A 24617-nucleotide genomic window follows, 5' to 3' on the forward strand; every position below is an offset into this window, starting at 1 on the left:
GAAAGTTACACCTTCGATCTACCACGATCGTGTAGGGGTCACGCATCGCCCGTGGTCGCATTAAACATCCTACCGAGACGTTTTCACGGCTCGAGAGGACCCGAGAGGACCCGAGAGGTTGTGTCGCGATCATAGTCCTCCGTCGCGGTGAGAAGAAGGGAACGATAGGCGAGCCAGAGAGAGAGAGAGAGAGAGAGAGTTATTGATGATGCACGAACACGGACATCGCCGGATACCGGCTAGTAACGTAAGTCCCGTTTCATCCATCAAGCTAAGGACTCGGCTTAATATCCCCGGCGAACGAGAACGTGGCTCTGCATTTCTAATTCCTCGTCTCTGCGTCTCTGCTCCGTGAACCTCGTCGTTTTTCCTTTTCCTTTTCGTTTTTTCGGCGTTCGCACTTCCTACGTATCTTTGCATCAACGATGTTAATTGTATATTGGAATATCTTGAATCGATGAGATTCTTCGAAAAGTATACTTCGTTCTTCATAGCGCAGCGAGTATCGCATATTTGAAGACAGACTACTCTACGAAACCTCTGGTAGAGTGGTACTCTACGAGGATGTGCCCACTTGGTATTCAATTTTACTCGCAGGTAACGACAGGTCTTAATAAACGATAAGTAAAATCAACGAGCATAATATACGAATTTCTTGCTAGAAACATTATATAAGTCACATAAACGAATTATATTTTCATTTTAATCGACGACGTATCTCCATTTTGCTCCACTTTGGCTTATAAACGAAGTGAAATTCGTATCGATATCGTGTTCGGTTAAAATCATTTTAGATATCGCTGTTAGAATATAATATGCAAATTTCTGACCGATGCAACAAGCTTGACTATTCTGCGCGTAGTTGAGGCTTGAATTTGTTCCAGTTTGAAGCTAGATTCAAGAGGACATCAAATTTGACATTTGATAATTTCTTTGTTCATCGATAGGGCAAAGTGTCAGGAACAAAATGACAGATACAAAAGGAGCTAGAAGGAAACGTCGAAACAAAGGGGCTGGATTGTCCGAGCTGGGAGAGGACAGGCAGAGTCGGCGCGAGTTCCTCCCGCGAAATGATTTGGAGTACGAGACCGATGCACGCGGCACCGCGGTATAATTACTGGTCGTATGTATCAGACACGCAATCAAGAATGAATTATCGCGGAACCACGCCTCCTGCCAGCGCTCAACCGGGCACAACAATGCCGACGCATCACGAGCAGCGACCCGACTGTCGATGATGTGTGCTAATAGTCCCCCGTGGCTTTCGCCCACAGTATCCAGATCCCGTGACACGATTTTTTCCGCTCCTAACCCGCGGCCATTCACTCTTCCTCGTCTGGTCGCCGCGAGATGAAAACGCGTTTACGAAGCCTCTCTAGCCTGTACGTATGGTAAAACATCTCAAACACAATTATCTCGTATTTCGAGATACTTCTGTATCGAGTCGTTCGAGAAGTTTGTAGCTTTTTGGAAATTTCTCGTATATTCCATAGGAAATTTCGATAAGATTGGAAAAGGTTAGCCTGTTCTAGATTTTATCAAATAATACAATTGGAAGAAATTCTGTTCCCATTTAATCTTCTAAGTGATCGGTAGAATTATCAAAAGTCTGATAGCGAAAGTCTAATACCGAGCGAGATAATGGACACTAATTTATAGACTTGCTTGATTTTATTTAATTTTCTAAGTGGCAAAAATGGGAATCTTTTTTTTTAATAAGAAAATATGTAAAACGTATGAAATGTTCGGTGTACCGGGAAGCGATATTGATTTCGATTAATTTCAGGGGTTGAGAGGATCCGATGGAGAGGAGTCGGGTGTAATCATAAAAATAGAACGATATTTAATTCGACATGCCGGATACGTTGTAATTGCGTATTTCGTCGTGCCTCGGGGCAATTAATTAATTGTTTAATCAGCTTTCAAAATTGTTTAATTCGCTCGCCATAATTTCATTTAATATTCATAATTTGATTTATTATGGATATTCCGTGATAAATTCGCTTGAATTTTATGTGGCAAAACAATTTCTACACGAAGCGTCGCTTACAGAATCCAATTTGTTTACCATTTCTCAGCATATTCCACAATCACGTTTAATCTACAAATTCTTAATTCGATCAAATGACATAAAATCTAATCGTATCATCCCCGCGATAATTCGAGCGACTTCGTTGTTAGTGCAACGTGTTAAACTTTCGAAAGAAAGGATTTCCTCTTTCTTCTCTCTTCGCCATCGTGGCATAAGAAACCACCAAAAGGTGCTCCTGAGAGCTCGTAGAAGAAAGTACGCGCGTTCCATGCCAGCTAAGATTTCGTATCGCCGAATCCAGCAACTCGTAGAACCTCCAGTTTTTTCCCCCATCATCTGGAACGTTGCCGGATGACCCAGGCCAGTCTCGACCCATAAAACCCGAAATAACTCTTGGTCCGAACCTCCTCCTCTGCCACCCTGTTCGGACAATATCAGGCTAGGGGTGGGAGGGGGCGGGAATCGCGCACAGGAAAGGAAGACGAAGGGTGGGTACGCAATAAATTCGCAATTTCCTTATTACGGGTAATGCCCCGGTCGGCGGGTGAGCTCGCATAAATATCCCTGGTTCCGGTGATCCTGTGACTTCCGGTCAGCCGCAATGACTTACGCTAGTCGTAGGGTAGATCGGGGGGAGGGTTGTAGCAGCAGCTAGCCAACGAACCAGCCAACCATCCCCGCGCAGAGAAAAGCGGGTGGACGGGGGTGTAGGTTTCGAGCGGGTTCGCAAAAGAGGGCGATGTTCGCGATGGAATTTGTCCCCGACGGTTCCGCCCTCGGATGACCACTGATAAATTTACTAGATTCTCCTTTCTGTTCTCTTTTTACCGTCGTGCCTGTTACATCCCTTTTTCTCGTCCGCCCTTCGTTCTGCTTTTTCCTTCATTTCTGCGTACACTCGTTCTACTGGCAGCTGATTTTTCATTTTTCTTCTTCGATGTGTGTGATACGAAGCTGGATAATCGGTGTCCCTGTATTCGATAGCTGACGAAAGTATTTGAATACTCGTGGAACTCTCTTAGAAATACCTTGTACGTGTTGTACGAGACGTTTTGAAATTTCCTTCACTACGATGAAAAATCGCTATCTATTGTAATTTGAAAGCAATGTACGTCCATTTTTGTCAATTTCAATCATCGAGGAGACAGGGCATTTGTAGAAATTTTCGTGAATATGTGTATTTGAAACAATGTGGGACGATTTGAAATTTCACTAACACCGTAATGAGGTCCGACTATCACGATCATATCTGTAAAATGTGAAACAAATTTGAAAATGTACCTACTTAGAGGAAAGTTACGAGATATTTAGCGTAAATGTTCAAATACTTGCACGAGCCACTGTATCTTGGATCAGAGTTGAAAGAAATTTTTGAAACGTGCATCTACGGTAGTGGTTTGCAAGTTGACGTGAAAATTCGTGGAAAGCGGTCTTCGACTGTCGCGTTTAGGTGGTGGGGTCGTTTGGCATCGGTTTTGTTTGTCCCATCGTTTTGACGATTCGCCTCGTGGACGACAGAAGTTGGGAAAAGCGGGGGAAAACGCGAGAAGCCTGCAACCTGGCGTTCCTCTCCCCGCATCGTCAAACCCCTCGTCGTTGCGCAAACAGAGGAGAAACTTTTCCATATGAGAAATTGTGCTCGACCGGCTTTGCGAAATTTTTGGACCGTTCCTCTTTTCGTCTTCCTCTCTTCTCCCACTCTTTTCCCTCTCTCGATACGCTTCGAGACGCGGAGTTTAATTCGTCGAGTAGCTTTGATCCTCGCGTCGTCGTCACGGGCAGGCAATAACCTTAATTGCTTTCTTCCGTGCGCTTTATTTTTCACGGCGCATTAAAACTTCCCCCGGTGATCAAACGTCGAAAAATCATCTCGGAACTATTTCACGTCGTCGTCTTATCGATAATTAATCTGTTGAGTGGGTAGTTTCTCGACGCGGAACATCGATTACCAGACCGTAACCAGGCCTCTAAATCAATAACTTACACTCTGTTTGCTATAAACTTTGCCAAACGAGCCGCGAGATAAATCTCGTTTCCCCGATTAACAAGTAGATCGGTCGCGTTATTTTCAAAGCTGGCTACGTAACAAGTATCCCAGAGCCGTCGTAAAATTTCACCTCGAACGCGGTGTCCGAACTGTGCACCCCCCCGTTAAATTACCCCTCGTTGTGCTTCCAACAGTTTCCATAAAACACCGGGCATATATTTATCCACGGTATCTCTCCCCAAGGTACGATCGTTCCGACAATCTGTTTCGTTTATCGCAGCCATCCCCCTCCCCCCTCGTCTCTCCCAGTAGACTCAGCCACCCTCTCCTTCATCCGGAACTCGCCTCCGCCACGCCTAAACATCCGAGTCGAGATGATTTTTCGTCGTCTCTTTTCTCTTTTTGCGGAATTTCGCCCTCTTAAACCGACCCTTTCCACCGTCGAAGCGATGGTAGGTTGGAGACACCGAGACCAGGGAGAGAGGGTGAAAAAAAATGGGTGTCACGCTCCAATAAAACAAGCAATATCGCGATGTCCCGGGGCCAAAGAGGTCCCGGGTTATCCTACGGGGGGTCCTGACTCCCGGTGCGCGTCCCAAGGTATATTGCTCCCGGATCATCGCGCCTGCATCGCATTACGGGGATGATATCACCCTTTTCCACACGTACGAACGGACACGCACGCGCCGACTTATATTCTTCTCGGCACAATGCGGAATCGCCGGAACGACGCGGGATAGGACCGAGTATGAGAAACGTGCGGACTGTCTGCGAATTTCCGCGAACACCGCGTGAACCGTTTTGGGGAAGGGGGCGAGCGGCAAGGAATCGGTATATTGCGAGCTTAATATAATTCCTTTGTACCGACTCTTTCGCTTGCGATTCTTCCGGCACCGTCGAAAGGAATCGCAGCAGGTTACGGAATTTTACTGGAATATCGTACCATTTTCCGTAAGGATGGAGGCGTAATTACGAAAATTCAGAAGGTAATTATGTCTGTACTTGCAGTTGGTCGGGGTACGGAGAAAAAAATGTTATAGACTGGTATTGTTCCCCTTAATTAAGATTTCCTGTCTGCCACGTCAAAGCTGAGGAAGATCCATGTATTTGCCATTTCTGTCTTTCTTCGTTCGATTTAAAATACACAGTCCTTATTTCATAATACACCTGTAGTACATAACTTTACTTGAAACATAAAATCGCGGCAAATTCGAATCGTTATTAATTCGATTTTATTAATTTTTCTGCTGCATTTACGATTTCGCAGGTAGAAAATTCATAGTATTGCATTTGTCGAGATAAGAATATGAAATCATGATACGTAATCTGTGAAATGTCGTGGTCTTTAGCTTAATTAATAGAACAAAATGGATCATATACAATTCGATAAAATTGTTTCCTCGTGAAACGAAAGAAACTTTTGGGCCAAGCTAACGCGTATGCTCTTTATTCAAAGAAAGTTTCAAACAAAGAAACAATCCTTAAACGCTTTATCAGTTTCCTAATGATTTTTCGAGTTCGTCTAAATTTCCGTAAATGTTCCGATACCCAAAGTCGACGTTCTACTGTACATCGACAACTTCGACACTTAGCGATGGTAAGACTACAAAAGAAGGGAATCCATAGAACAGTACCAGCGGCTGGTGAATTTTCGGGCACGGCGGTTTAATCAATCTAATGAATCTTTTCAGTTAGAGAGGAGCCGATTTGGATGGGAGGTGGGATTAGAGTACGAACGAACCGCGCGTTTCATTAAAGGACGCTCGCGTGCAATCGATTCATGCACGTCTCGCGGAGCGATAAATGCCCTCGACACAGAAGGACAATCGCTCCGACGTGCCGCAGCCATTGATACCTTTAGGGGGGTGGCTGGCAGGAAGGAAGAAAGAGAGACAGCGATGCGAGCCCAGCTATCGGGATAAAGGCCCGATCACGCGTGTAACGCGCGGATTATTAATCGCAGAATAATTTGACGCCCCGACGACAGAGGCGGTGACGTGCCCCCTGCCAGCTCTCACCCCCTGCCGCCGTTCTTCATCCACTACGTGCAACCACCTCCACAGCCACCTCCGTTCCGTGGCGACGCGGAACGTCGGGCCCAGTTATTGGCTTCGCAGATTTGCGCTAATGTGTCTTCCGATAGTTCATAACGCTCGGTGCTTGGGAATCTGGGGAGATGATTCGACCCCTCTGTCTCTTTCGCTCTCCTATCGCGAGTTCGTGGTTCACGGGACCGTGAACTCGTAAACCGGTGCTCCTCTGAGTGGAAAACGCACAGGAAACGCATAGAAGGGTGGGCGGGCAAGGGAGGTTGAAGAAGTTCCGAGGAAGAAGGTTAGTTACTCCGTTGTTCGCTGAAAGTTTTCGGATCATGAGTAATTCTCGCGATGGAGATTTTTTTTTTTTTTTGCAAGAGAGGAACAGCGAGGTTGGAGTGAATTTGTTGAGTTCCAGTTTCAAAGTTTCGCTCGGAATTAATTCGTGCTTATTCTTTTTGTTGCAGCAACGGCGACACGATCCGACGCTGTCGGCGAAAGGCATCCGCCAGCGGAGCTGTACGTAACGTTTTATTTTTGGCTTTATACGGTGTCTCGCGGCGTCTTGTGCCTTTGCCATCTTCTGTAGAACGTTAGGAGAATTGCTGATGGGCGATCGATCTCGGCTTCTTCGCGCCTCTCGCTTCGCGAACTTCCACCAGAACAATGCGTACATGTTCCTCGGAGACTGTGTTAACTGTCGCGATTCCATAACAAGAAATTGCAGAAACAGCACGTGAATATAAAGATACCAAAGGAGAGAGATTAAAAAGATTAGTCGATCTAAGTCTACGTTTCGGTTCTTCGCGGTCGATGAGAAGATAAAAATCGTGAGTCGCGCTCTCCTGCCGAAAATACGCCGGAGCGTCGTGAAACTTTAACGCGACGTAGAGATACAATTTCGCTAAAATTATATGAAAAACGCGATAAAAAGAAAAAAGAAAAATAGGAGGAACTCGCTGGCAACCCGATCCATAATCCCGACGGAAGCCACGAGCGAAGGTGAGGAGCGTGGAGGCCAAGGAAAAAGCAAGGGAGGCTAAAGGGTAAGCAAGCGAGCCAATGTTTAATGGAGGCTTCCCGTCGGCCCCTTGCCGCTTCTTCTTCTTTGGCCGCGTCTTCGCGGCGATGTCGGTGGCAGTCGAGGTTGCCGGTGGAGGCGGTGGACACGTCATTTATCTTTCACCCTTCCTCCTGCTGGAGCACGTTCTCCACCTCTCACCTCCTACCTCCGTCCACTGCTACTCTTGGTGGCGCCATCTTGGCAACTCCCACTCTCCTTTTCTCCTCTGCTGCTCTCTCTGCCCTTCTCGGTTCTCCGCTGTTCGGCCTCGTACGCTCTCCTGCTTCTCCGTGTCCCCATTTGCCTCCTTGTCTCGCCTCCAACTCCCTAACGTGGAACAACGTCTGACTTTCTCGCTCGTTCCTTCGTTCCTCCTCGGCCTTCTCTTTGTTTCTCTCATTTTCCGCCTCCATTCTCTCCGTCTCGTCCCCTCGGACCGCCTCACGGCCCCCGTCGCTCCTCCAGCCACGGCCAAGAACCGTTTTCCCCTGCGTCTTAAGCTGCGTGCCTGGAATAGTTGGCAATTATTCGGCACAGCCCGCGATCCCCTTTTCTCCGTTCTTGCTCGCGTCTCTCCGTCTTTGTTTCCGCCTTTTCTACGTAGCTCCTTTCCAGCGTCGACATCAACGTCCGAAAGATAGATGGAGCAGGATCGTAGAGGTGGTAGCGCGCGATGAATATTTATCGATAGTTGCCGCGTTTCCATCCGCGTTTCCAGCCCCGTCGATCGTCGATGATATCGAGCCGCGATAAGCACACCCAAAGACAAAACAGTTTTCATGGTCGGTGACGGATCGGGAAAATAACTGTAACGTGCCTCGACCATGCCGAGAGCTCGACGAAATTTTTATAATCCTATTCAATCAGTCCGTGTGCGAAACGTTTCGAAATTTCATTGATGATCTTTGAGTAGGCGTAGTCGAGACACTGGAACGTTCTTCAAGAACGCGTCTCTAGTCTGAAACTCGCAGCACAAAATTCTCCGCGAAGATTCTCTTCGGACAGAATTAACTGTCAGAGACACGACGAAGAGAATCTCGAGAGATTCAAAATTCTCCAATTATATGTCTCCTGTGGAAATCTTTCGCGCGGCTTTTCATTCGCTATCTTCCTCTTAATAGACTCTCGACCATCTAATTCGGGTGCAACTAAAATCGCCTAAATTGCCACGCGAAACCCATCGAATCGGTTGAGCCAGTACGCCACTCGAAAAAATGGTCCTTTGGGTCGCGGAATTTCCAAAGCGATAACGAACCTTTGGCACACGGTATCGAAACCCGGAGTTCGTTAAAATCCCCGGAGGTAGGCGGTGACGAGCGGTTCGGGGAGTGCAATTACACGACGTCCTTTTTTAATCGGGCCAGGACACGGGGTTACCGTTAATTACGGGCGTGCGGGCACAGGACGATGCGAATTTCGAATTACCCGTGGATAGGCTTTGTTCGCCGCTTTGCCATTGTGCCCGTGCCGCCCCCCTTCTGTCCACCGGTGTCCACCCCCGCGCGCTGCCCCCGATGGCTTTAAAACCATCCGCTACTGGTAAACGCGTCGCAAACGAACTTTCGGCCACCATTGTCGACCGCCTGGATGCGTCGCGGGATTTTAATCGCGGCTGCGCGCCGAAATTTCCCGCTCGTGGCTCCGTGAAAACGCGCCCGCTGCTACCACCGCCGCCGCCGCCGCCGCCGCTCTCTGATCGATGCGCCCGCTGATGCGTGGATCCGAACGCGTCGCTTTGATACTCGAAACAGAGGCCTGCGTCGCCCGCCATGCGATCATTTTTAATTGCGAATCATCGATGCGATGGGAGGCTGTATTTTTGGAGCAGAATCTATATATCACGTGTTCGTCGATCGCACAATGTATTTTCATACACTCGCCGTGATCTTGCAATCAATTTTCGTATCTCGATCTTGTTCGTGTTTAAACAAGGAAGAGAACTTTTAGCGGGCACCTTGAGAAAGATTTTGATGTAAAATCGTAGTGGAAAATTATATCTATTAACAAGGATTGTTTAGCGTTTTTCTGAAATTTTTTAACGTTAGAAAGATATAACTCTCGAGTCGAAAATGACTCAGAGAGTATGACAATGTTAGTTGATTAGATGACCGATTAGAAGATAGGAGAATTATTTTGCAGTTTCAATGGTAGAGATTTGATATCGCAGCTTCGCGATATGATTTAACACTTTGCTATGTTTGTTATTCCGAGTTTTAATCCGTACACTACTTTTAAAATTAATTTCATCGATTCTTTTGGATTAGTTTCTAATTTCAAAGGAAACAAATTCCTTCGATTTTTAAGTTGCAAATTTTCAAGATTTCTCGAATACCAATCGCGTTTCTGAATAGTGAAATTTACCAAAGGCGGAGCCGATCGATTAAACTTTCGAGAAGCTCGTACATCGTTGTCCATGCTCACACACTGAACGAGAATAAATTTAAACAGCAAGTAGGTTACAATCGAATTGTTCAGCGAACTTGAACTGCGTGTTTTATTGCACATTGTGAAAGTTGAAGTGGCATTGTTCAATCAAACTAGTTTATCAACAACCAGTTGCTCGATCAAAACTACCATCGAACGTGCAACTTGTTTGCGCTAAAATCTTATTTATTCCTGAATTTCTCTGCTTCGTGTTGACCGAAAAATAAAAATGTTCCCTCTGAAAGAGAAGTTGTGCGTGGCTGAGGATCGCAAAAGCCGGTTTTCTCGCGAAAAATAAATCGCCTCCGTTCGCGACGAGGCGGTTGGATCACGAGTTTCCACAGGTTTCGCTGGGTATTCGGTAGTCCAGGCACGTAGCCCAGGGCCCTCTCGTGGAATATTAGCTGGTAGTTGGTTCGAGCCCACATTGGGTCGAGCTCGCGAACGACAGACGTGCATACCGTATTAAGCCCCCAGGGACTTTGCTGCCGCGTTACCAAACACCGACACACTCCACGTGTGTCCGCCGTGTCGGCCAGCTTCAACACGCGCGCACGAAAGCGCACACTAACGGCCGCGAAAGTGTCTGCGCTGCCGCGTATATCGGCGCACAGTGTGCAAATACTCCGGTATTCATGAATCCCCGGTACTCGCCCACGGGAAATGCACGCTCGACCACCGCGAGATCGACTCTTACCCGGGTGCCACCCCCGCGAAACATAACCTTGGTCCGCTGGACGCCACGGCGACGTGAATTCGTCCCTCGAAATAAATACCAGCCTCTTTCGTTGGCAGATCAACGTTTTCACTAGGTATTGTTGGTCTACCATATATATCACACACGTACACAGAAATTTGTATTTTTGCGCCAAATTTACGTATTTATTACATTAGAATACGATTCTCTGTTGCTGGTAGACTACTCTGGCAGGTTTTCACTGGATATTGTGCATCTATGAGACTCCGTGAGCCGAATGTTTCTTGTTTTACGTTATTTCACATGAAACAACGTGTGTACACCAAAATGCGATTTATTATCGTTAGCGAGTCAACGTTTGGACTAGGTTCGCTGAGCTATGCATGTTTCACGTATTGGATATTATGCGGTTCTTTATATTAAATCTCTATTTTGCGCTAAATTATAATACGTATTCATTATAATAAATTCGATTGCCTGTAGTTGGCAGATCCACGTTTTAAATATATTTAAGCAACGCAATAGTTCAGCGAACATCATGAGATTCCATCTACTAAAGTTTTATTTTACTGAACATTAATTTATATTTATTTCATTGTAGCTTATTTGGTGCGTGTTTCGTTAATTATCCTGCGAAATTCGAAGCAGCCCGATGCAAACCGAACCGTTCGCAATTCTCGGGAACGCGATTCTCTACGATGTTGTTAGATCGATCGGCTTGACGACAAGATTTTGAAACGCAGTTGCAGCTAGGAACCGGACTCAAAGGGTGGCGATGCGATTCTCCCCAGCGCGAATTAACGAAATGCTTTTCACGCGAGAGGCTCGGTTACAGAATGAAAGGCGAAACTCGTCGTTGTCACGGATAGGAATCGGCGTCGAAGAGGATGGGGGGGCAGGGCGGGGGTTGCAGGGGGCGAAGGTTTCCGCGGCGAAGCGTCGACGATCCAGGTCGACGAGTGGCAATTAGGCAAATGAATAATTTCCACTGAATTAAGCCAGACTCGCTCGACGAAAAAGGCGATAATGCGAAAAGCGACGTAAATAGAAAGAGGAGAAAACGGGACGAAGAGGTGAAACGTGGAGACGAAAGAGATGGAGCTGTGGGGGCGGGACGTGGGACGAGGGGAGAAACAGAGAGACGTTGGAAGGGCAAAGGGACGGGGGGATAGAGTGAAAAGTGGCGGAACTAGCGAGGAGAGAATCGTACGAGATGAAGGGTGAGAAGAGGTTGAGCGCACGTGCATCCACCCTTCACACGTGTACAATTTTCAGCTGTGTACAATTTTAGCTGTATACACGGCGAGGTTACACTGTTCTTCGGTATCCAGCGTGGATAAATGTGTCCTCCTACCTTCGACCTACCTTTCGCGTGCACGGTTACTCGACGGCGCGCGCCGCCGTTCGCGGGAAAAGGGAGAAAGGAAGAAAGAAGGCAACGGCGCAATCAAACGTCAATCCCAAGCGAGTAATTTTCAAGTAATTTGTTTCCACGACGCTGGAAAAATGTTTCGTTTTACGTCGTTTTGCCGGCACGTTCTCGCGCCTTACTTTCAATCGCAGTCGCGTTGCTGTTGCAGTTCTCTCTCTCTCTCTCTCTCTCTCTCGCTTCCGTTCCTTCTCTGCGAGGACATTCTAAGAAATAATTACGGAAACGGGGTTCGCTCGGACGGAAATTTCATCGTTTCCAGCAGCAAGCAGCGAAGAATGAAACACGCCAGCAGAAACTAACATCGAAACGAGAATCGCGTTCGATTTAACGTCTTGATAATTAAACATCCGGAAGAAACGTGTTTTCGTTGAAAACAATCGGTGAAAACTGCGTCCTTTCCTCTGTACCGTTACGACGTTTTCTTTCGTCGAAAGGTACTAACGGGAGAGATTGCAACAGGAAATATGTAAAGCAAAGCAGCAACGATTTGCTTCTTCCATCCCTTTTTTCAGGCACGAATGTCTCCATGTATCTCGACATCCCTCGCAGAGCCTATGACTTACATCCAGCCTGGATTTACGCGCGATATATTTGTTTTAAAGTCCCGGATTCCCGTGCTCCGTATCCGTTCCCGCCCCATTGCCTGGTTTGTCGTCTTTTTCGCCGTTCCCTCCGACTACTCGTGCCCGTCGTCTCATGTATTTATGAGGGCGGGAGGGCAGAAACGTAGGGAACGTGTGCGGGAGTTATGGCCCGAATAAGTGCTCTCGACCTCGGACAGGGATTCTCAAATGGGAAGGGAATCGGGACCACCGTGGAATTTTTCGCGAGCTTTCACACGGCTCCCCGTGTCGCCAGATTTCATGCCTTTTTTTCTCGGTATCTGGCAAATTGCAGCTCTTGTCGAAACGTTTAACCTGTTTTCCTTTGTTAATTTTTATTTCAGAAAGCAATACAACCTGCCCTAAATTTTGTTCTACAATGTTTCGCGATGGCTCATTTAACGTTTCTTTGTAATTAAAATTCTCCCGGCAAGCACAGGTATTTCGTTCGACCTACGGTTCCTTCGAAAATAAATTTGCCGATTGAAAATTTCCTGGCTAATTTTTCTAAAACTAAATTTTTTGTTTGGGAGAGTCCCAGGCAGCCATAGCGACGCGCGAGCAATTTCGGTCATGAGATTAATCCCCGTCGATCTACAAGTTTATTTGCCGCAGTTTCGATAAGTCTTCCCATTCACTTTGATCTCCGCCGCCAACTGAGACCAGACGCTGTTACGATTGTTGCGCGAAGCAATAAAACGCGTCATGGGCTTCGCGACAGTTTTGGGTGTTCGTTAAGTGCGAACAGATAAGGAGGGTGTCGTGGAAAATACACGAATCCATTCTTGCTGGCGATATTACGCGTGAAATGAAACAGCTGGAAAAGGGAAATTTCTGACAACTTTCTATGTTCCATTGCGATATAATGCCTATATCTTCAGAAACAGAAATAAAAAGAAATAACTGTTACGATCTGTTCCTCGTTTTGGGTCGAACTATTAAAGGAATCTTGTCCTGGAATACAGGGACTTCGGTTCGAGCTCTAAAAGTCGTTCAAATATTCGTACTCCTGATGAGCGATATAATATCAGTGTTTTTAAACATCGATAGTTTTCAATTCAGACATCGACATTTTGCATCGACATTTAACGTGAGGATATATTTTCAATATCTATACTTAGCTGGTAAATATCGAAATTGTCGAATCAAATTTTGCAGTCAGTCGAATAATTCACTTCTGAACAAACTCGCCAAAAAATATTTAGCAATAAGCGCAACGTCCGTTTCGTCTGAACGGCTATTCTCCAAAGCGGGCAGTGTTTTAAAATTTAAATGAAGCAAGAAATCGCTTAATTGGAGAACATTTACAGCAACTGCTATTTCTACGTTCATTGTCTATCGAAGACTGGCATTTTCAGTGAAACATGCTACGTTTTATAATCGAGTTTAATATACTACAATTATTTTCGTTGTATATTTAAAAGGTTTAATTTAAATAAATGATTTATTTTCAGTTGCACACTTTATTACCTGTAATTCAATTACAAGTGTCGATATCGATAATATCGATGTTTTATTAATTTATAATAGTTAATTACTACTAACGAGTTTATTACCAAATATCATTTACTAACTTATTCAATTAATTTTAGATTTAGGGCGTAGAGTTCGTTAAATTAATTGACAAACGTCGAGTTAGGTTTAATGCCAGATTTAAGACTAGACTTCAACTTATTTACATTTAGGTTTGCGATTGCATTTGCTGGAAAGTTTTGCGATTGCGATAGAATGTTGAATGACGAACTAACGAGACCGCGCCAAAAGTGTGTCCTTTCTAAAAGAAGTTGGTAGAAAAGAAAACTGACAAAGACATCTTCAGGACATTTCCCACATAGTTCCACTTGCTTGGCCAAGTCTAAACAATTGACTGCCCAGCGACGTGGCATGGCATCGGAAGTATAAAATATAAACCGGACGCGACACTTCGACGCCTAAAAATCCTCGAGAGTTGGCATTTTCAAGTGGCGCGTCCGACTCATAGACGATCTATCGCGCTAGACCTGGGTGACTTTCGTTACAATGCTTAGAAAATGCCTGGGCAAGTCCGAAGACTCGAAGATGGTATCCCGCTGGGGGTAGCCATTCACATGTTATTTAGCAATTTAGTTAGAAAAAATTTACCAAATGACTAGCTGGACAAATTGTGAAGTACAAATTAAATAATAAAAAAAAAGTCTGAAGAATTTGTAGCTATTGAAAGGTCCTCGTTGCTCTCCTCGAGAACGAGAGAGGATTGCGAGAGTCGCGTTGGTTACGAGCGCAACTCTATGCAAAATTAAAATTCCTTCTGTCCGCCACTGTGAACTAAAATCCTTGTATCCTTAACGTACACCGCTATCTATGACGAAATTTGTTGAATCAAAATCGGGAGTTTAGGCGCATTTTTAAAAGAAAATTCAAATATTGTGAACTTTCAATAATATAATTTTATTTAACTATATAATCACCATTTACATTTTTCTGCAATTTCTCCGCTGTAAAAGTTTTACACTGATTTTTACGCGCATAAAATGGATTACTTTTAACGTTGCTATTTGTAAAGAAGTTTGACATCGATAAAAATATGTGATAGACACAAGAATACAGATATGAATTGTAAGAAGGATGTGGTAAAAAATTCCATTCGACGGTTTTTATTTCTTGGCGAATCGAAGAAGGCCCTACGTTATCCTGTAAAATAGTACACCTTTTCTGTGTCCGAGTGTTGGTTGAATTATTCTCGAATTGTGTTGTGACCACCTGCGTGGATCAAAGTTTTTACTGATACCAACTTCATGCATTACATTTACAAATTACTCTTTTTTTATTTGGTAGACTATTTACAATCAATTCTCATTGAGAATTATAAGTAAATTATTTTGGGGTGGTACTGTAACTTGGATTATAAGAGTTTATAGTATGTTTGATTGTAGTTAAATCTAATGCTACGATCCAAAGGGTTTTGTCTTTTTAGTTTGTGAATCTGATCCGTCGTGTCAAGTAATTGGGTAACTAATGGGTTTTAATGGTTGTTAATTCTTATATTATATCTGTTTCTGAACTTGGACATTTCTTCTTTAACTGTGGCTATCTTAAGGTCGCGATGTATTGTTTCGTTGGTAGCATACCAAGGTGCGTAATTACAAATTACTCAGCGAAATTCGATATTAGTTAATCGGTAACCAAAAAGAAGAACATACAAAGTGTTTCCTAAATCTGATAAATATCTTTAATTCAACGTCGATCATCTTCAACGAAGAAACCATTGTACAGAAGTCAAAAATTCGACAGCCCTGAAGAACAAGACAATCTACATCATTTTGTATAAAAGGGAAGAGGATGGACGAGAGAAGGTCTGGTACCGGAAACTGGAAGGAAGAGAGTCGGTTTAGTCTGGCTGGCTTTGCTCGTCTCCTCGGCGTCTCCTCATTCAGGCGAAGTCTAATTAAAGTGCAGCTGCAAGTTAAATTAAAACACGATAATGTTGCCGGCAGTCTCTGCCTCTCGTCGGTCTGTCTTCATTTAGGGAAAGGATCTTTCGCTCGTCGGAGAGGAAGAAGCTGAAACTTAAGCGGTCGTAGCGGAATCGCAGTCGAGTCGTTCGTAAACTCCTCGAAGGACTTGGGACGAATGAGTTAAACAGCTCGGTGCCGGCGATCCAGCGAGCAGTTCCTCATTCGTTTGTTTCACGAATAAAAGCGGCCGAGATACGATATCGGCTGGCTTAATCGGCTTTGACCGGGCAACTTTCGCGCGATAAAACTTCGTCACGCGTTTACTTTGGTTCCTGGCCAAGTTTTGTCTCGCGCGACTACCAAGAAACGCGGGAACCGCGCAAAGTTACATCTTTTTTACGAATTGGTTCGCGAAGGTTCACTTTGGTCAGAGTGCGAAGCATCATCAACGGATCGCATTCTAATCGACGTATTATCGAGCTCGTTCCTCTCGCGAACGCTCTGATTGCTTTCCAAAATCTCCTCCATATTCCTTTGATAGATTTCTGTGATTCAAAGACACTAGATAGTGGTAAACCATTGCATCAATTTTTCAGAGACTTTTGGAATTAGGAAACGAACTTTGTTTAATCTCTGGTCGTATGATTTTCTCGTAGGCTCGCCAAACCCATTAAGAATCAAAATTGCGTTTCATCTGTAATTTCTCTTCAATCGTTTTACGTAATTCTACGAAGACCATGTTGCAGTTGTGGAGAAGAATTTCAAGAGTTTGCTCAATATTTTTTCTATGACGGTGCGTGTTTGGAACTTGATAGCGCGACGTTCAAGAAACAACGTCGCCATATATTCTCGAGTGTAACAGGTCGTTGCACGTAATTATCTGCATAAGTTCATTACTCGCGAAGCGTAATTAATATTCCGTATGGATTGCCGCGCAGTCGATAATTCCTGCATCTGAAACTGGATAAACGACTTTGAACTTCTGCGATTTTTGGCAAAAGCTTCTCCGCTCCAATATACCAGGAAACCATTCGCATTAACCGTGTTTGTCGCGTTAACCACAGTATGAAAAGTACCTGCTACAATTCCAAATGAATGGAGAAATCACAAAAGGGCGACGAATCTGTAAGGATGCTTCTCACCTTTGACCGTGAAATTCCGAATCGCGAAAAGGCTAGCGAAGATTCCAACTAGGTATGAGGGTGTACCAGTGTCTCCCAACATCTGCAACCCCTTTCTTAATAAAATCACCCTAATCTGTCTGTACACGGTGCAAAATCTCTTCCCCTATATCTACTTTAGCACAGTCCGACTTTAACTTGAACTCTGTCTCTAAACTCTATTTTAATGAAATTCCCCTTAGCGTTTGGCGAAGATTATCAAGTGACGAAGGGCTTGTGGCCAGTGGAGAGTTTGAGAAACACTGTGTCGGAGATGTCGCCGAGGTGGGGTTGATGGCAGATCGGGGAGGGGAACTCGGAACCGGGTGCATTGTGGTCGGAGATAGAGATGGCTATCGGGGTGCGCCACGCGGTAATTGCCAGGAACTACGGGGGGAAATTAAAGCTGCCCCGGTCTTCCGGCACCCCCATTGTCGGTACTCGCGACACTGTTCCCGGTAGCGTTCTATTTATCAGAAACGAGCCAATGGCTGGCCTCCGCTGACAGGCTCCGTGTCACTGTGTCACCGGAATCGAAACGCTCGCTTTGTCGAGCCTCCTCTCACTCTATCTCCATCTATCCGGCTCTGTCTCACCTTTTCCCGCTGGTTGGTCGCGATTCTGTCCGCGCGACTACGCGACTGCACGCGACTATCCGCCCGGCCATCCATCGAGATTGCCCTATAGCCTGTATAGAGACGACCGAAAGGGGTACAGCATCCACAAGGATCGCTAAATGGACGCTTCAGAGCTGCCTCTATTAACCGGTCAATCCGTTGAACGCGGCTGAAAAAATGTAAAACGACATGCCCCTTCTGAATCGACCGACTTTGTTTCCGACACAACGCGTTGTCCGTGTTTCACCGGCTACGATTCTATGCGGCTTTCGATTCTCAGAGCGACTGGTGATCTGGAACGATTCGGTTGAACGCGATGTTAAGAGAAATGGTCGGAGGATTGAAATAAACTGCGTGCATTTCGTATGATTTTGCGCGCGAACACCGACTGTTTGAAAAGCGAGATATTAAACCAGACTCTGGTTATTCTGTTTTATTTGATTCTCTGATAGAACATCAGCAAAATTCCAGGAAAATTGATCTCGAATTCCTAGCGTCGACGTATACGTTTACGAATATTTGATAATCGTTTCATTTTATTAACGCCACCTGTGACAAACTCGCAAACGATCCTCAAAATCTACGAAATAATTTTATACACCTGCTGCACCGTGTTTCGGATGTGTCAGAAACTGAAGAACGAAATGGTCGTTGGCAGATATCGAGCTAGAAATCCACCGCTGTTCGTATAAGATTCATCGACGATATTGAATTCTAAGATCGTTGCCTCGTGAAACACGAGAAATGTATTTTGGTATGTTTTTCCTGTAATCTTCGCGCGACCTTTGGTATTCTGACATCGGCCCATATGCCGCTGCGCGTTTTCCAAGAGGGAAGTTCATCCAGAGAACCGGTAGCAGCCTCGCCTATGTTTACACCAACGAGTCTATTCGCTATTCCACTTCCACGTGCATCGCACCGCCGTCTTTCGCAATCACGCGCCCTGTTTTCAATTTTCTGCCCGTAAACCGTTCTACGAGCGCGACGATACTGCCGCACTTTCACCAACACTCTCTGGCAAACCGCAAATACGTACACGATCCCTGTGACGGTGGTGAATCGCGCGGATACGCAACCAGCCGGCACGAGTACCAGTACAGTACTATGATACACGTACGTATCCGACTACGTGCACACACGTGTACGAACAGCGGTTATACACGTGTGAGTGCGTATATAGAAGCGTACAGGCAGCCTGGTTGCGGATAATTCAGGCAATCAGCGTAATGTTGCGGCGGTGAGGACCCTCCAGCTTCCACTACGTATATAATACTCTACCTACCTACCCGGCCAACGGGGTGGCTGCTTAGGATGAAGCTGGTCCCTCTAGGTACGTACCTGCGAGCCTCTATATACTAGACCATCCTGGCTATGTACGAACGGCTGCCTACGCAGGTTAGGTTAGGTAATAGCTAGGCGAGCCTGGAACTCTCATACGGGGTGTCCTGAGACGATTCGAAGGATTCGAAAGAGGTGGTTTCGCAAGAGAGGGTGGTTGATCGATTCGGTGGTCAGTTTGAGAAATTATCGAGTAGGAAGAATTTTTGTTTATTGCAATTACGAGGGAATTAACAACCTTTTATACGTATCCTCGAAGATTCGTGTAATTTAAAATTTGATTTTATAACGCGGCCAGAGTGTACTGGTCGCGGATGTTTCTTCGTTTACAAAGCATTTTTTGGACGTACGGAAATTTGGAAAAATCAGATACACGAAGTGAGGTTGTAATATTTAGCAGGCGATACGAATCTCCAGCTTCGTCATATTGCTGAAAGTATGAACGCGCATGAACGTCCGCGGTCTACTTAGTCACGATCACCGTGTGCCACGCTTCATTCTGTGAAATTGCTGGTGAAAAGGAATGAAATAGCCGATATAACCATAGATAAAACGTATCAAAATGTACAGAGTTCTCCGTGTTTCTTAATTTCCAAGCAAAGTTTAATCATGCAAACTGTAACGAAACGTTAACTAAATGCATTACATTGGACGAAGAGGAACAAAAGAGGTACGATGAAAATAATGAAACTTTAATTTCCTCAGTTTCGTGAACGTAAATAAGAATACCACTTACTGTATGAAAATCATTTACTATCGTGTAACATTCTAGGCGAATATACTAATCGATATACAACGTATATAAGACTATTTTCAATACGTTCATTTTACTGATCCGAAATTCGCAACAAAGTCGATTGGACGTGGAACGAGTTTGAAACTCGTAGAGAAGGAATTTTCGCCTATTCCAGAGGGATTTTGGAATCGACGCGCAAACATATTGGCAAGATCAAAAGTTTTTTTGGAGGGAGGTGGGTTGTATCGATGTGTTCGATTTGAATGCGACACCGTGTATAGGCGCGCAACTCGGCCAACGAGCCGTTAGCTCTGCACGTGCAGCTACCTCCCCCTGTGTACCGGGGCTGGTTTCGAATCGTCGAGAGGGTGGACCAAGGGTAGGCCCGAGTGACAATGCATCGAGTACTCTCGAAATATTCCAGCACACGATGTACCCTCCTCCTCTTTCTCTCGCTGTCTCTGCGTCTATTTCGTCTGCGTTCGACGTCGGCCATTACTCGATGATCATTTGCCATTTTGATGCCAGATAAGTTGCCGCCAGTCAGCAGGTTGTCGTAGATATTTCGGTGAATGAAAATTTTTAGATATTTGAATTAACAGAGTAGTTACAAGCCGGATACATCGTCGATTAATCATCGTGTTGGCTTATTCGTAAATGTTTCTCAGAATCTTGCATGTTGCAGCGAAAATCTTTCAAAATCGTCGTAGCTCGTTCTTCCGACGTTTTTACGTTTATTCAAATTTTTCAAGCAAAAATATCTGCAGAAAATTTTAGATATCGAAGCTTCGAAGTAATATTGATAGAATTTCCGAGTAGAGTCAGTATACGGTTTCAGGTATGCGTGAGAGGTTTTTCGTGTTTCCCTGTATGTATTTCTTTAACAGATTGCGGCTGCCTCCGTCGAGACACGCGCGAATATTTTCTCTTTTTTCCTTTCTTTTATTTCATTCGGCGGTATTTCATAAATCAATTTAAATCAAGCAGCCGAACTTTGTTAGTAATTCGATTTTAAGCGGAAATCAATTTCTCTACGGGAATACACGCGAATCGCGCGAATTAAATTTAACACGGAGCTTGTAGTTTGTGTGTTGTACTTTGTGTATCTTCGAGAAATTCTTTTGTTCGAAACCGTACGCGCTTATAGGAAGGAGAAATTATTGTCTTTAATTAATTACGAAAGTACGATCATCGTTACGCGTTTGATATGTCGGAACAGAATTTGTAAATTGCCCATTCGTGGCAATCGCGAAAGCAAGAATCGATGCTGTGTCTCATGAAATTCAAACGTCATTAAACATTTGCTAATTGCCGATGACGATGAAAGGATGCACACTTGGACCATTTAATTCTTTTCCAACTCTCGTATCTTGTCTGCAGTTATCCTGTCCAAGGATCAGCCCGTTTTTACCCCTCACTTCTCCTTACTAATTTCCCCCGACCGAAATCGAGAAAAACAACTGCTCTTCGCTGATAGCGTCACCGGCAACTCGTAGGATAGGGATGGTGGAAAAGTTCTGTTCCAAGGGTGGTGAGGTCCTTCCACAGGACTTAAAATCCTCGAACGGTCGCGAGGTCCGACCACCCCCGTCCCTTCTCTCTCTTCTTCTCTCTCTCTCTCTCTGTCTCTTTCTCTACCTCTCGGGATTCCTCCCTGGACGAGGCTGCCAGGGGAGGACAGGAGAGGGTCGCTTTCAAAAGACTCAAAATTACTTTCTGGATAAGCTGGATTAGGGTTCGCTCTCGTGCCGCGTCCCAGATTAGAGCCGACGACGCTCGCGTCCCTACTTACGATTTTGCTCTTTCCCCCGCTTGTTTCTTCGCCTTCGTTTCTTTCCTCGATCGGAGTAACGACTCTCGCAGGGACGCGGAAGAACATTAGGGCTGAAGAACCTTCTTTCAAACCTTCTCTCTTCTATCAAGTCGCCAGAGTAATTTTTCAAAGGACATACGTACGTACATAGATTAACGTAAATAAGTAAATCACTGTACCCTTTTAACATCTGTCCTAAGAGAGGTACAGTGGTTCGGCAAACTATTCGACTGTTTCTACGAATATATGAATCACGCATTATACGGAACATTTTGAAATTTTATTATTATTCTAATGTAATAATGTAACGTAAGAACTGCAATGTATTTGGTGCGAGTGTAGGTACATTTCGCGCGGGTCGTAGAAGTGTTCGCGAATTAATTCCGCGTTAGCAATAAAACGTATTTTTTCTCTTTATTCATCCTTTGTTTTTAAAGGGGCGAGTAACTCACTTATAGATCGACCTACGTATTTCAAGTTTCGAGTTTGTCTTTGCCCATCGACCCCTTTCGTAGGTCATTTTCTTTGGACACAAGTTACAAGTTTTGGTATTCTCAAGTTTATCGGGCTAATTTCAGTTCATTTCCGGGGGTGGCTAGCACTCAGCCCTTTGCCAAAAATCTGGCACGCGGTATCTGGCTTCGAATTCGCATTGGTAGGCAGAGTGTAGAGCGGACTTTAAGAGGGTTGCCTTTGTCGAGGCGTTCGCTACCCTTTAAACCGCCTCCTGTCCTCTCTCGCACACGCCTTCGCCAGCCTCTTTATCCATCTCGCACCGCCTTCCGGCGACTTTCTTAGCCGATCTTGCTCGCTCGTTTGCACCCTTGGAAGTAACCCAGTCGACGAAAGCTCGGGGGTGAGTCTTCTCCTTTCGCCCTCAGGGCGAAACCAAGGAGACCAGATTAGAGGGGGTGAATCCCGGGCGGCCGCAGGACTTTCGTGATTTTCACTCGGGCCTCGTATTTTGCGCCGATCGTTATTTTCTCGAGAAACAATGGTGTCCAATGTGGAAAACGATGGCGGGTTGGCAGAATTTTGAAATTCGACAGCGTTAACGCGATCTTCGCCCGGAAGTTTCATCGCAGCTAGTTGAACGAGCGTCTGAAAAATATTGTGTACAAATGTCGAAGGTGTTCGAGATTTACAGCGCCCTTAATCAGTCGATTAACTGCGTTTTCCTTTGACGAAAAACCTCTGTGATCGTGGAATTAAAATTTAATAAAAGCAAATGAATTTCTATTACATCGGCTTTGCTTCTTGCTATTAATTTTAACACGATTGTGATTTATCTCGGAGGAAAATAAAACGACACGTAAAACGGTAGCTGATCGCGAAATAAAGAAATTATCGACTAAGCAGTGCGTTCTATTATTGTTCATATATCCGTTAAATAATCTCAATTATTTTTAGTTAAATTACGAAACAATGTCGCGATAGAAAAACGAGATAGGATGGAAAATCCGCCGGACGACAACGAACATCCCGTGTTTAGCAAAATGATTTAGAGGCATGTCAAACTGGAAGCGTACATTGAAAAGAGAAAGAGATAGCGAGTAAGAGAGGTGGCGTTTTTTGACAATATTTTGCGTAATTAAGCAGCGGCAATAAATTTCGCTTGAATTATGCGCGAACGTGGAGGGAAAATAACTGAAAACTGTCCAACTGTTCCCATCCATTATTTACATCGTTTAGCAAATTTCACTGGTCCCCGATGGGCCGCCATGCCGGTTGTTTGTAGCCGCGTGTGCGCGTGTGCGCGTGTGTGAATATACTCTGAACGTTTATTGGTAAATACAGCGTAGCTCTCGCCGGGAGCACCGACACGAGCGAACGAATTTACGATTTCATCGAATTTCCTCGTTAATCGACGGTATACGCCGTTCTGGTCTTCACGCGTGGACAAACCGTGTAGAGCCGTTCTGTCTGGCTAAAGTTCAACGAGATGGCAGCTTCGCGACTCAACTACTTGCAGCTTCTTTTATTTACCTCAACGACCAGAATTCCTTTTGCCAGATAAACTTCAAAGAGTTCTCGCCATCTACTGAATAGAAAGTAGATTCGGAACGCCATCGCGTGACCAGACACGGTGCACTTGCAGCCTTTTTATCCAGTGTTTCCCTATGAAAAGAATTTTCATATCCCGTTCCGATTTATCATCGAGTTTTAATATCGTAAATATGATTTAATGTACATTCTTCAGGGTCCAAGAAATGTTTGATACGTAGGGTGAATTATTTCGATACGCAACGTTTCGCGTACACAGAGACGTGCGTGAGACGATGTACAGAGAGAAGTACGTGTATCGCTCATTTATTGTAACAAAACACGAGCAAAACGAGTTTGAATGTTTTAAATTATTTCGATTTTGTAGCAACGTCGTATTAACCCATGAAGGATCGCGCATTTTATCGCAATTTATCATAACGTTATAAATACATCAATTTCTTTAAATTTGTGAAAATGTCTAGATTACTAAATTTGTAAAACTTAATTAATAAATTTGTAAAATCTACGCGCGACAATTGTTTTTTGATGGGCCGCAGAGTTAGAATTGCAAATGAATAACACGATATAAATTCTATAGGCTGAAATAATAGCACGTTGTAAGGAGAAAGAGAAAAAGAGAGAGGAAGAAGCTATAGTTAGCTTCAGAGCGATATCGTAATAGCGCAAGATACTCTCTTTGAAACTTTAATGAACTTCACGCTCTCGTTCTGCTGCAAACGTGTGAGAATGCAATAACGACACAAGTGTCCTTATGTCGTACGTTTTTGCACTTCATTTACAAAACTCAACCTGTAAAAGGTAGAAATAACCGTTTGCTCTATGCTAATAACTCGGAAGCTGGAAATTTGTAGTCACTGGCGACTCAAAAATTAACGCCATTGTCGTAGCAAATGAGCTGATATTATTTGTAAAATCGGAAACAGTTTCTCATTGTCTCGAGGACCAGGGAAAATTTATAGAGGTCGGGACATCGAGTCGAATTTCTGAAGTCGAGAACAGTTTTCACGGTTGCTAAAGAGCGAGTTCCTGGGGATGTTTTGCCTAATTGTGACCCTAATAGATCGTCAAGGGACAGAAACACCTCGTTGGAACTTTCTAAAAGCTTCACAGGGATCTTGCTTCTCGCTGTTTAACTTTCTTCTATCTTTTAGCCTAACAGCCGATGAATATTCACGAGCCTGTTTCTCTCGGATCTTCTCGTTAAACCGAGGACAAATTTTCGTCGCTGTGAAACGATGG

General features: G+C 44.6%; 1 protein-coding gene across 6 annotated transcripts in view; it reads left to right on the forward strand.

Moving 5' to 3' along the window:
* LOC117216561 overlaps window positions 1–24617 on the forward strand; it is a 202144-nt gene that overhangs the window by 131581 nt on the left and 45946 nt on the right. For all 6 annotated transcript variants that reach the window (XM_033463348.1, XM_033463350.1, XM_033463345.1 and 3 more), the window contains one exon: window positions 6523–6574. In XM_033463348.1, the coding sequence (XP_033319239.1) occupies window positions 6523–6574 (52 nt within the window). The remainder of the gene's footprint in view (window positions 1–6522; window positions 6575–24617) is intronic.

The sequence above is a fragment of the Bombus bifarius genome, unplaced genomic scaffold (assembly GCF_011952205.1).
Source record: "Bombus bifarius isolate JDL3187 unplaced genomic scaffold, Bbif_JDL3187 scf7180000010271, whole genome shotgun sequence".
Taxonomy (NCBI): domain Eukaryota; kingdom Metazoa; phylum Arthropoda; class Insecta; order Hymenoptera; family Apidae; genus Bombus; species Bombus bifarius.